This window comes from Propithecus coquereli, unplaced genomic scaffold (assembly GCF_000956105.1).
Source record: "Propithecus coquereli isolate 6110/MARCELLA unplaced genomic scaffold, Pcoq_1.0 Scaffold94, whole genome shotgun sequence".
In the NCBI taxonomy this organism is placed as follows: Eukaryota; Metazoa; Chordata; class Mammalia; order Primates; family Indriidae; genus Propithecus; species Propithecus coquereli.
The window spans coordinates 3301967-3314224 of NW_012155729.1; the positions used below are offsets into that span (position 1 = coordinate 3301967).

Below are 12258 nucleotides of genomic sequence, written 5' to 3' on the forward strand. Positions count from 1 at the left end.
GGTCCCAACGCCCAGTGCAGGTGCCCCCACCTTCCCATGCTGTCCCAATTCAACCTGACATCAGGGGGGTTTGCCCCATAACCACGCCAGGCCTCAGTTTCCCCATCTGCAACGTGCAGAGGTAGATCCAGGACAGAGGGAGCCCTGGGGACACGGAGCTGGGGCCTAGCTTCGCTCTGGTTTCCAGCGACCCAGGCTCAAGGAGCGCTCTGCCTGCGTCAGGGCGGGAGTGGGGGCGCTGCCACCCTCAGCCCCTTCTCCATCCTCCTGCCACTCCCCAGCTCCCTGCACCCCTTTCTCGCAGCCCTGAGAGCCCGTCAGAGCCACGGCCAGCGAGGTCTGGGCAGCAACAGCCACAGGTGCAGGTCCTGGGGCAGCAGAGGAAACGCCCACTCCGCTCTCCCGCCAGCTTTGCAAGGGCCCCACCTCCAGCGCCCACCCCCGGGCCCTTCGCCGCCCTGGGCCTGGGCCACTTCCCAGTCTGGCTGCCATGCCACAGAGAGGGTGTGTCCCCAAGAGCTGCACCTCAGATACAGCACAGATGTGCACAGACACACAGGCACACGCAGGCATAGACACGCAGACACACAGACACACAGAGCTACATAGACAGACACAGGACAGACACACAGACACGCTGCTGTGTTGGGGGTAGAAGAGCAGCAGGCTGCATGCAGGGGGGACGTGCTCCCGTCTGTCCAGGGTCCTCGCCCGCAGCCAGCCAGAGCCGGGTTCAGAGCCGCATCCCCCCGCCTGCCCGGCGGCGCCCAGGGCCCCTCTCCTGGGGTCAGGGAGGCCGGGGTGCCGTGCCCCATCAGGCTGGGAGAGGAACCCTGGATGCTCCACGGGGCCCTGGGGCCCCCCTGCAGGGAACACGACACAGGTGGAGTGCGCAGTCCTTTTATTCGGACAGTGTCATGGAGAGGGAGACAGGCCGAGGCCGCCCTGCCCAGGCGTGCGCGGCCTCGACGTCGCGGACGTCCCGCGGAGGGCGCCTCACTTCTGGCCGAGGACGCGTGCGAACTCCTCGAAGTCCACCTGCCCGTCCTGGTTCGTGTCGGCCTCCCTGACCAAGGCGTCCAGCTCCTCCTGCGACAGCTGCACCCCCAGCTGGGCTATGGCCTGCCGGAGCTCGTCCACGCTGATGTGGCCGTCCCCATCCAGGTCGAAGGCGCGGAAAGTGGCCCGCAGGTCCTGCTCGCTGCCCGAGCCCTGCACCTTCTTGCCTAGCTCTGCCAGGAACTCGGGGAAGCTGATGGTGCCGTCGTGGTTGCTGTCTAATTTCTCGATGATCTTCTTCACCTCCTCCTCCGACAGCTTTTTGCCCATGGCCTGTATCGCCTCGCCCAGCTCCTTGGCGTCGATTTTGCCGTCCCTGTCCTTGTCGACCCGCTTGAAAACCTCCTTGAACTGGGCCACCTCCTCCTCAGACAGCGACTCCGCCATGCTGCGTCCGTCCACCTGCTGCTCCCAGGGCGTCTGCGGCGGGCACAGCTGCAGGCAGGGGAACCTCTCCTTTTCTGCACGGGAGCAGTGGGAGGAGGAAGGCTCCCCACCCTCCCCATGTCCTCGGGCAACAGCCTCCTCCCAGGGAGGGACAGACCAGCTGCAGACAAGAAATGCAGGAATTGGAGGGGGAAGGCCCCCGGGGAGTCTGCAGGGAGCAGCATGGCAGGGCGATGGGCTTGCAACCGGCCAGCCCCTCCTGGCCCTGACAGCAGCCGCCCACGCCAGGCCATTCCACCCAGGGACAGTGTCCCCTGCAGACCACCCAGGACCACTCCAGGCCGTCCCGTCCAGGGACAGAGAGTGTCCCCCGCAGACCACCCACTCCAGGACATCCTGCCCAGGCGACAGCTTCCCTGACTTCACAGAGACTGGGGCTGGGGGGTGGAGGAGGCCTCCCTGTGTGCTCAGCGGGCCCAGGAGGAGGGGGCTGTGCTCGCTGCTTCTGTTCTCCCTCCCTGCTGCTGGGGGTGGTGGAAGGGGGTGGGTGGCACCATAGATTCTGCCAGGGTGTAGCCTTAGGCTCCAACAAATTCCCGTCAAGGATCTAGAGATGGAGGACGGGGCCAGCCTGGCCCCCCTCAGCTTCCAGAAAGCAAGGAGCTGGGACGGGCAGGCTGGGGAGGTGCATTCAGAACCACAGCTGGTGCGGAGACTTCGTTTATTAAGTGAGTGTGGGAGGTGCGATTTCATGGGGGAGGGAAAGGCTTTGTGTCCCCCAGAAGGCTCCCCCTGCCACTCGGGGGTTCCCGCCACTCCGTTCCGTTGCCCAGCCCAGGCTTCTCTGGGCAGACTCCCAGCAGGTAAGCAGCACGTGTTCCATTCACGGGGATCAAACCACTACGGTTGGGGGCTTGCTGTGGAGAGATTGGGGTGGCCTTGGTGCCTGGCGCAGGCTAGCCCCGAAAGTGCCGAGGGGCAGGAGGACGCAGCACTTGGCCCAGCTGGGGGGTTGCTCAGCCTCAGCCCTGAGCGCAGAAGCACATCTGGGAACCTCCCAGGGGCCTCGGTCTGATCTGTCCTCCGGAAGGAAACCCACCCGGACCACTGCCTTGGACAGCAAGCAGGGTGCAGACAGAGAGCCCAGCCCTCGGGGTACCATGCCTGGGTCCTTCCAGTGTTGGGGCCCACACTGGTGAGGGTGCCTTTGCCTTGGAGTCCCCACGATGACTTTCTTGAGCAAGTCCCTTCTGATCCCTGGAGATTCCGATTGGCTCCCCCAACCCCTACCCGAACATGAGGAACAAACACCTTCACTCTCCTGCTGAGGCGGTTTGTAAATTCCGCCGCCCTCCAGCTCAGCCCATCTGACAGGCCAAGCGCGGTCTCCTTCCCAAAGTGCAGCCACACAAAGCCCTCCCACGGCTGGCGCCGCAGCCCACCCTGGACTGGGGAACCAGACGCGGGGAGAGACACGGGGTGGGGGTGTGCCAGTTGTCTAGCTCGTGCCACAGAGGTGTCCCGGAGAGGGGCTGCTATCTCACCTCTGAGCTGGAATAGTACCGAGGCCTCAATAAACATTGAGCAATCGGTTTCCCAATGACACCGACAACCAGTTCTGGGTGGAGAAGGTCAGTCCAGCCCGGAGACCAGAGCAGAAAAGCATCTTGCTGGGTAAGAGCCCCGGAAGGGTGAGGCTTTTAATAACTAGATTCAGCCCAGCTCCTTTGTTTATTGCTGTAAAGAATATTTGAATATTTAAATCTATATTTGAAATTTCCTTTTTGTCTCATCCCATTAGCAGGACCTGTGATTAAAATCCAAACACTCGTTCGTTATTTTCTTATTATTTTCCCTGGTTATTAAATAACACTTTGCAAACAACAGCAGGAGACTCGAGCTGGTGGTTCCAGTTCCGACGCTGACGTGGAAACTGAACTTATGTCTCAACATCTTCGTCTATAAAGTAGGATAACAAGCCCACCACGTCTGGCCGGAGCACGTAGGGTCAAAACGTAAAGCACAGAACCAGCAGAAGGTGTTGTTATTCCATGATGAACTTTATGTTCAGTAACGAGCCGGTTGGCGTTTGATGTAAACCAGCACTCGGGAGAATATCTGCTCACACGCGATCTCGTGATGATTCCTTTCTAGATTGAACTGAAAAGTCAGGTTTGTCGGCCCCGAGGTTGTACGTCAGTCCCCCCAGCCGAGGCTCCGAACGTCAGCGGCTCTCGGACGTCAGCGCCCGCGGCCGCCCTTCCACGCAGAGCGGAGGCCTCTGTCTAGAACAGCGTCACGGGACGGAAGGCGGCCATGCCCATGTGATGCCCATTTCCCAGACGAAGAGATTAAGCCTCCGGGAGGTGAGGTCCTGTGACTTCTGAATGAGCCCTTCTCCACCCAGAGTCCCGCCTCCTCCGAGGCTCCCTCCAGAGCGCGCGAACGTGACCCTTCCCCAGCCTGCCCCTTGCGAGGCGCCGTGAGCCGCTCAGGCCCAGCCCCGGGCGGAGGGTTGCTCTCGTCACGAGTGACCCTCACCACAGACAGCCCCACACGGTCCAACTAGACGTCACTTAAGAGGATAGCACAGCACTCGCTGTCACCCCCGGTGGGCTTGAGCAAGCCCGTGGTCCTCTGCTGGCACCGCCGCAGCAGCGGGTGCAGAGCCCGGCGCGGCCCTGCAGTGCGGGTGGCACAGACGTCAACATGCCTCCTTCCTGCCTGTGATGCTGCCTGCGTGAGGCGGGGACAGGGCCGGGGTCCAGCCTGCATCCCGCGCGGAGCCCGAGCCCCTGGGGACACGTGAGAAGCAAATGCAGGTGGCTCCGCGACAGGAGGGACAAGGCCCCCGGTGCAGGGCTGCGTGGCTGCCCTCAGCGGTGTGGGGGCAGGAGAGAGCGGAGGGCTCCGGCTGGCTGAGAGGGGGCAGCCGGAGCCAGGCAAGGATGGAGAGGCTGTGGTCAGCAGGGAGGAGGGGAGAGAGCGGGGTTTGGGAAGACTGAGCCCTTGTGCTTGCGTGTTGGAGGTGGCCTCTGCTCCCCGACTCAGCCCCTCTCCCGCCCCCTCAGCCGAGCCCCCCACGGAAACGCCGCCTCTTCCTCGGGAGGATGACGGCGGCCCCGGAGGAGAAGGGTGCCCTTCGTTGAGGGGGCGTGAAGGCCTCTGCAGATGCCAGAGGAAGGACGAAAACCTGTCCAGCGAGGGCTGCGTGAGTCCCTGAGGGCAGGAGGGGACAGTTGGAGTCGTGGGACTGCCTTGTGCAGTAGCTGTGTGTGCGTGCCTGTGTGTGTGTGTGTGTGTGTGTGTGTGTGTGTGTGTGTCAGGAGCAGGAGTGTGGGGTGTCCTCCCGTTCATGTGTGTAGCACGACTGGCTACAGCCACTGCAGCTTTCACGTGAGCTTGACCCCAGGAACACACGTGCACCCTGGCGCTTCCACCGTGTGGCTTTTCCGTGCTCGTGAGAAACCAGCCAGACAGGTCTCGGGGCACCCACCAGACCGGGGTTCCTCTTGCTCCTGGGACTGGCAGGAGCTGGGTTTCCCCTGCACCTGCTGTCTCCATGGAGAGCCCAGCCGGGGAAGCACGAGGGACCCGCGTGGAGGGAGAGTCGTGGCATCTCTGCATGATGACCCGCTGGGGACCCAGCTTCTCAGAGCTCACCCGCGCGGGGACGTTCCCCAGCAGCGAGGGGTGGAAATGAAGAGCCACTGTGCTGGCCGCACAGGGCGGCTCCGGGCCCCTTCCCCGGTACCCGAGGCGACAGCACGTGGTCAGATCACTGTGGGGTCAGCCTCGGCTTCTGCGTTTCGCCACCTTTGCAGCCTTGGACGAGCTGCTCCCCTCCCTCAACATCCTGGCTCCGTTGGAGAGGAGATAAGGCCACACCTGCCTTCAGGGTCCCCAAGAGGTGAAAGCATCGGCTCAGCACCTGGCGAGGGCAAGTCCCTGTCACCCTCACCGCCGGCCTGCACCGACTCTCTGCCAGGTGCCCCCAGGCTTCCTCCTGGCCGCGGCATAAGGACCCTCACCGCAGACCAGGGTTGCTGTCGTAAGCTCTCAGAAGGTCTCATCTGAATTCAGAAACACACGATTTCACGGCTGTTACGTTATGGGTAGAACTTAAGGCAGAACTCAAAGTTGCCAGGATAAAGGGAAGTGAACCAAGCTTGTAAATCAGCATCTTTCATCGAAAACCAGTAATAAATCAACCATTCCGAGGGTGGTGCTCAGGGCTGCTGATACATTTCTGGAATGGGGACGGTGCTCTGAAGCATGGAGACGCCAGGCGCCGGAACGCTGCTCCCAGCAGGCGTCACTGCAATCGCGGTAATTGCCGTGACGCACACATACCAGGACGCTCGGGGAGTTTGGATCTGAACAACTGAATGCAAGCAGGTGAAGGCGCAAAGGAGAGGTGAGACAGAAACATACCTAAATAATCCTAGAAACAAACCCGGAAGCTGTCAAAGAAAAGGTAGACATATTTGAAAACACAGTAAAAAAATTTTTTTAAACTTCAAGTGACAAAAAGGACTATAAATAAAGAAAAATGATAGATCTGGGGGAAAATGGTCAGTATACAAAGGATTTAATACACAAAGAGCTCTTAAATTGTTAAACACTACAATCTAATAGAAAGATGTCACAGAAGAACAAATTCAAATGGCCAAGAAACATGTTAAAAGACACTAAAATTCGACAGTAGATGGGGAAGTGCAAGGCAAAATAATAACGAGGGATCGTTTTATGCCCCATCTGGGTGGCGAACGTTGAGTTAGCTGCACTACCCACTGCCGGAGGAGAAATGAACAGGACTAAACACACGGGGGGAGAAGGATTGAGGGCAGCCTGGGTGTGGGGTGCACTCCCCGCGGTCCCTTGGGGTGGTTACGGCCAGTCTTGTCCCAGGTGATGCCTCCAGGGGCCAGGAAAACTGACTGAGCAACCTGACCAGGTGCCCAGCCCCACGGGTGGCGGAGGCTTGGGAGCAGGGACATGCACGCCCCAGGGGAGGGGTCCCGCGCCTAGGCCTCCTCTGTCCCTTGACTCCCGTCCTCTGCGTGTTCACAGAGCTCCTTGCCGGGGGTCTGTGGACACCCCCAGCCCTTGCTTTGGTCGTGGGATTTCCCGACGGTGACTGGTTGGGCTGAGGATAAGAAGTGTGTTTTCCCGGTAAACATTCCCTCATTTCTTGTGTACATGCTTGATGCTCGTGTGTGAATGACACTTTCCTCCCATTCCTGAGGCCATTTTCAGGGGCGGCCATGGTTAACCCCATTTCAGAGACTGAGAAACTAAGGCATGAGGGGGAGGAGCCCCTCGGAATGAAGCTGGAATCCAAACACGGAGATGTGACTCGCTTGGCACTTGTCACATACTGAGCGCCCAGTGGGTTTCACACACATGTGGCTCCTGTTCCCGACCAGACGTCTGTGGCTCCCGGGGTCCCACCTGCCCCGCCCACCCCGACTGTCTCCCGGCACCGAGGCCACCGCCCCGGACTTAAACTAACATCCCACTTCCGAAGACTGAACGCCTTGGCCGCAAGTGTTTCTTCCTGTCTCTTCCGGGGTCTCCCTGCTGTTGGGCAGAGGTTTGATCATAACAGATACGCTCACATTTGCCATTTTTACCCACCCCCAACATGTCCCCGCTGCTGTGTGCCACTGCCTTACCAATCCAAATATCCTCCACCACGCACCCTCCGGCTCTAATTTTAGCCTTTTCTTTCTTTCCTGTGCTACGTTCTGCTCCCACATCCAGTTCTCTTCACAACACGACACTTTAGGACGGGGTTGCATTTCTGCTGGCCAGAGGCGTGGACGCCCGATTACGCCCGTCGCCGTCATCGGCTGTGTCTCCTGCTCCCATAGACAGGACTCCCGGAGCCGTCTGCGCCGTAGCTGGCCTTCCCTCCCCGTCCCGTGATCCTGTCCGTCGGGCTGCGAGTTTCTCAGCTCCGGAGCTGTTTCTCCTTCCTGCCTCCTCCTCTGGGGAAGTTGCCGGAGCCTCATCTTGGCTTTAACTAGTTTGTAAGTAACTAGTTCATAACGAGTTCACGACGCTGGTGTGTTGACATCCCGTCCTGAGCCTCCTAGTCACAGCACAACACGGTGCCTTATGTAACACAGGCCCTGGTGTCCGTGCCACCTGTCACGGGGTTTCTGAGAACCTCGGCACAGGTGCGATGATGTCAGTGCACCAGCTCCAGCCTCTACCCAGCCGCCCACCCCGGCCCGCAACGCCCCACGGCCTAAACCGGGCAGAGCCACGGCGAGGCCACCGCCGCCTCGCTCACCTGCGGAGGGAGGGGGTGGGGACACACCCTTTCTATGCGCCAGGTGCTGTGCTCAGGGCGCTCAGGCATGACCTCATTTTTCCTCCCCACTTATCCTTATTCTGCAGATGAAGCAATTAGGGCTTGGTCATGTTGCCAAACGAGTCCACGGAAGAGCCGGGAATGGGAGTCCAGGGTCTCCTGACTCCGGAGCCCGGGCTCTTATCCAGGGCATCGCGGGGCCCCACGCGTCATCCGATAACCTCGCCGTTGCTCCATACGCCACCGAAGGCAGCCCGGACCCAGCTCCTGCAGCCCCCGAGACCCGATAAGACTCGGCCGGGGGCTTCCTAGCCCGGAAGCACAGCCCGAATCTCCCAGCGTCATCCCGGGTGCACGAGAGTGGGGGTGAGACCACGGGACGCGCCAGGAGGAGGTGGCTCAGCCTCAGCTGCCCGCTCTCGGTCACGGGGCTTTGGCAACACATGTAACTGCTCCCAGTCCGGGTAAAAACCTAAATGCACTCGTCCGGTAAACACCTCAGTACAGAGAGGGTCCTCGAGGCATTTCTGTGACATCCTTGGAAACAATGTCACTGGAATCAGTTTTTTTACGTAAGTCTACTGTTATCTTATCTTCTGGGACATTCTGTGACCAGCACCCTCTGGTCCTGGCTGGGTCTGCACTCTCCCTGGATAGCCCGGCCGCCGCCAGGTCGAAGATCTGTTTTCCTGAGCTTGGATTTTTTCTCCTCTTCTCATTTCGGCTTCTTCACCCTTGTGTCTAACGTTCTCCGTTAAACACGCGGAAATAATTATTTCATTCTTGAAGATCTTCCACCTTCCTCTGCCTAAAGAGCTTTCTCCATTTGTTTTTGGTTTTGTGTTTTTAGCGTGTCTGACCATCCTCTGGCATCTCGAAAGGAGAGCCGGGTGTTCCTCCTTCCCGGGTCCTCCCTCGTTATAGTTCTGATGTCTTCTGTCCTGGAGGGAGTTTATCTCGTCCTCCCCTCCCCCAGTACATCGGCTCGATCCTGTCACTGTCACAGGACCAGCAGGGACAGATGTTTGGCTTTGGCACCTTACACACTCTGGTTCTGCTACTTGCCCATAAATCCTGACGTGTACACTGGCCCAAGCCCCTTTCTCTGGTATGTTCCAAGCTGTGATCATTTTCCATCAAATAAGCTCTTAGGACTCAAGCCCTCTAAACCAGTCCTGAATATTTGAATCGGCCGTCGTGTCGTATTTGTTTCCTCAAGCTGTAGACATCTTTCCCTAAGATGCATCTGAAATTCCTTCCTCGAGGTGTCCTCTACCCTTGTGGGACCCAGAGTCCTGCAACTCCCTTTGTCTGGCGACAGGTGTTGTGGGTGGGGTGCGCGGGCAGCATCACAGGCCCCAAGCCCAGCCCCTTCCTGCCATCCAGATTCCTTTCCATCCAGCGTGAAGATGGCGCAGGGTCTTCCCCACTGAGCTGTCCCTCTGCAAAGGGAAGGCCACTCTGCTCACACCCCGACTGCGCAGGGAGCCCAAGCGGGCTGCTCTGCGGAGCTTGCGGTAGAGACACAACATGCTCCCCACAGGAGCACCCTGCTTGGTCACACGGAGACCCCCGCAGGTGCTGATCTGCTGGCGTCTTACTGGAGGAAACACCTGTTCCAGCTTTCAACCCCCTCTCTCCCAAGAACTCAGCTCAGGCACGAGGACTTGGGGTCCGGGAGAGGAAAGGAGGGTGGGGAGGTCCACGGGAGAGGCCCCCCGGGTGCGTCCCTCCTGTCTCAGGCCTGGCAGGAAACACAGCCCGTGAATTCTTCAACAGTGGGACTTCGTCGAAACCACCTTGAGGTCTTCAGGCTGGGCCCGGCGCTAGCACAAAGTGACTCTCCGTGCTCACTAATCTGAGAACGATAATGATGAAGGGAAGGGTGAATGAGTGAGTGAATAAATGAATGGGCGAAATGCAAAGTCCCGCCAACATTTAAAGTTCTTTTTCTTTTCTCCTGATCCATTCTGCAAAACGAAATTCACTCTCTCTGTGGATCTGAAGTGCCCATCAAACTTCTCGTTTCCAAGAATGCAGCTGCCTTCGGCCGCGTGCCGGACGCACCTCAGTGGAGCTCACAGGAGGTCCCCAGCGAGGACGCCCTTCCCTGCAGCCTCACAGCGCCGGGTCCGTGCTGCCGTCCAGGAAGCGCTGCGTGAGCTCTCTCGTCTTCTCCGCTTTCCTCTGTGGCATTCCACGTGCCAACCGTGGCCTCTGCAGGACTCCCGAGCCAGGGGAGGGAAGGAGGCCGGGTGCGCTGGGCCCCTGCCCTCCCCTCCCGGGCCCCCACGCACCTCTGGAAGGAGCTCTCCAGAACCCGGGGTTTCGGGCAGCCTGGTTTAAAACCACTGGAGTAAACGCTAGCGTGGGCGCTGGTGACGGGGCTGCGCTTTGCCCGACCTCCCTCCCTCACCTCCTTCAGATCCCTCATGCAGGCAGTGAGCTCACCGCCTGCTTCCTGCGCATGTCACACGCTCACCTGCAGCAACACGCTGTGACACGGATGCTTGAGCTGCACGTGTGGGCTCACACACACACACACACACACACACACACACACACACACACCCCTCCTGGATCAAATGCTAAGGTTTTCATCTCAATCATAAACTTCAAAGGCTGGAACCTGGAACGAAAGTGCTGCCTGCTGCTGGGTGAGCTCCATATCCATCGGGGGGATCAGCTTGTTCTCTGGGAGATAATTCTCCCACCCCTTTGGTTATGGGGAATCAGAGTGGCAGATGGTCCTGCTTAGCCAGTTGTCAAATGCATCTCGTGTAAAGAGATTTGCACGGGTGGCCCACACTTCTCAGGAACATCACCCATTTGATATCTGCCAGTTGTCTCTCTTTTCAAAACATCAAGCACCAAGTTTGAGAAGCCGGTGGAGCAGCTCCCAGGGCCAGCGAGTGCTCCCTGCTCTACCCGCCTGCTCCTCCCTCCAGCCCCCGCTAGCCCCTGCGCGCTCAGCACCCCGTGCAGGAGGGCGAGAGCGAGCTCACGCAGGCTGTGGGGAAAGCTCTGATCTTGTTCCCAAGAAACAGCCCTTTTTCCAGGAAACTAAGAAGTCCGAGAACAGATCTTCACCTATGTGGCTGCTTTTGTCATGAGACCTATTACTAATTTGCTTCTGCTTGGGGGTGATCCTTTAATCCTGATTGAATCAAACTTGCTCTCAGAAACTAAGTGGAGTCCGCACGAAGGCGCCATGTGGCCCTTTGCTAAACGCGCTGACTGAGGTGCTCGCAGAGGCCAGGAGCTGCCCACGGCCGCCCGCAGCTGCGGGACCCGCCTGCGCTGAGACGGCTCACGCCGGCCTGGGCGGCCTGGGCGGCCTCATGCACCAGCAGCCCCGGGAGACAGCAAGGCATGGTGGGAGGATGAAAGTCTCAACTCAACCCAACTGTTTGGCCTCCTCACCCCCATCCCACGCTCGAACCACCCTCCCCAGCACGACCAGGCGGGGGCAAGGCGCAGGGGCCCTGCAGACTCCAGGGAAGCCGAGCTCACGTGCCGACCTCCTCGCGGATGATCTATCTTGGTATTTATCAGAACTCAGCTAAGCCACCCACAGCTGTTCCAGATCATTGTTCCAGAACAGCGATCTGCTCCCCGAACTCAAACTCCAGCCCAGCCCAGGGCCCCGCCCTGCGTGAATCTCGATGATTCACACAAGACTGACCAGAGTCCTCAAAAGAGCCGTGTCACACGCCAGATCTGGAACAGCCTTCGTGGGAAGGCGGGAAAGGAAGGCCCAGGCCCCGGGTTCCCTCGGGAAATCCCACATCCGTTGAGAAGCCCCTCTGCTGGCACTGAGGACGACGGACACGCGGTTGTTCCGGCCACGGTCACCGTGAGCTGGAATACAGAGCAAGGCGAGTTCACGACCAGGTCAGCCCGGCCTTGGGAAGCAGGAAGCAGCAGAAGTAGCTGGTCGACACCGTGGGCACAGCAGAGAGGCTGCTGCTGTCCCCATACGCATTTGACCAGCGTCCTCAGCGACTCCTCATCACGCCTGCGTCTGCCTGTGCCTGTCCCGGCTGCTGCACGTCGGAGCGTGAACTGCACAGATCCCAGATCCGCGACACCCCCTGCAAACCAGGCACGTCTGGGCACCTCCGGAAGACATGTAGGGTGGTCCTGATGGAGAGTCGCTGGTAGGAACTCGTGACGCTGAGACCACACACCCCGAAGTCTCGCCGGGCCACAGACCACATGGGAAGACGGCCTGAGAAAGGAAGTGGCCGAGGTCGGGGGTGCTAGGAGTTATTTCTTCATTCTTCCATTCGCACGTTTCCCAGGTGACCCCGCAGTGACTCGAGGCGCACCCCCCGCTCCGTGGGTGAGGCTGGAGGCCCTGGCAAAGTGGGGATGGCCGTGTGTGCTCAGGGGATGGGCTGCCTCCCCCAGACCCGCTTCCTGCCTCTGTCCTGAACCCCCCCAGCCCCCCTCGGCCTGGCCCCTCCAGACCCTCCCTGGCCGGACTG

At 59.7% G+C, this 12258-nt stretch overlaps 1 protein-coding gene across 1 annotated transcript; it reads right to left on the reverse strand.

Moving 5' to 3' along the window:
- Positions 1–996: 996 nt before the first annotated feature.
- On the reverse strand, positions 997–1446 carry CALML5 (calmodulin-like 5). The gene has a single exon (XM_012664927.1). The coding sequence runs from the start codon at positions 1444–1446 to the stop codon at positions 997–999; it is 450 nt and encodes a 149-aa protein (XP_012520381.1).
- Between the last annotated feature and the right edge of the window lie 10812 nt (positions 1447–12258).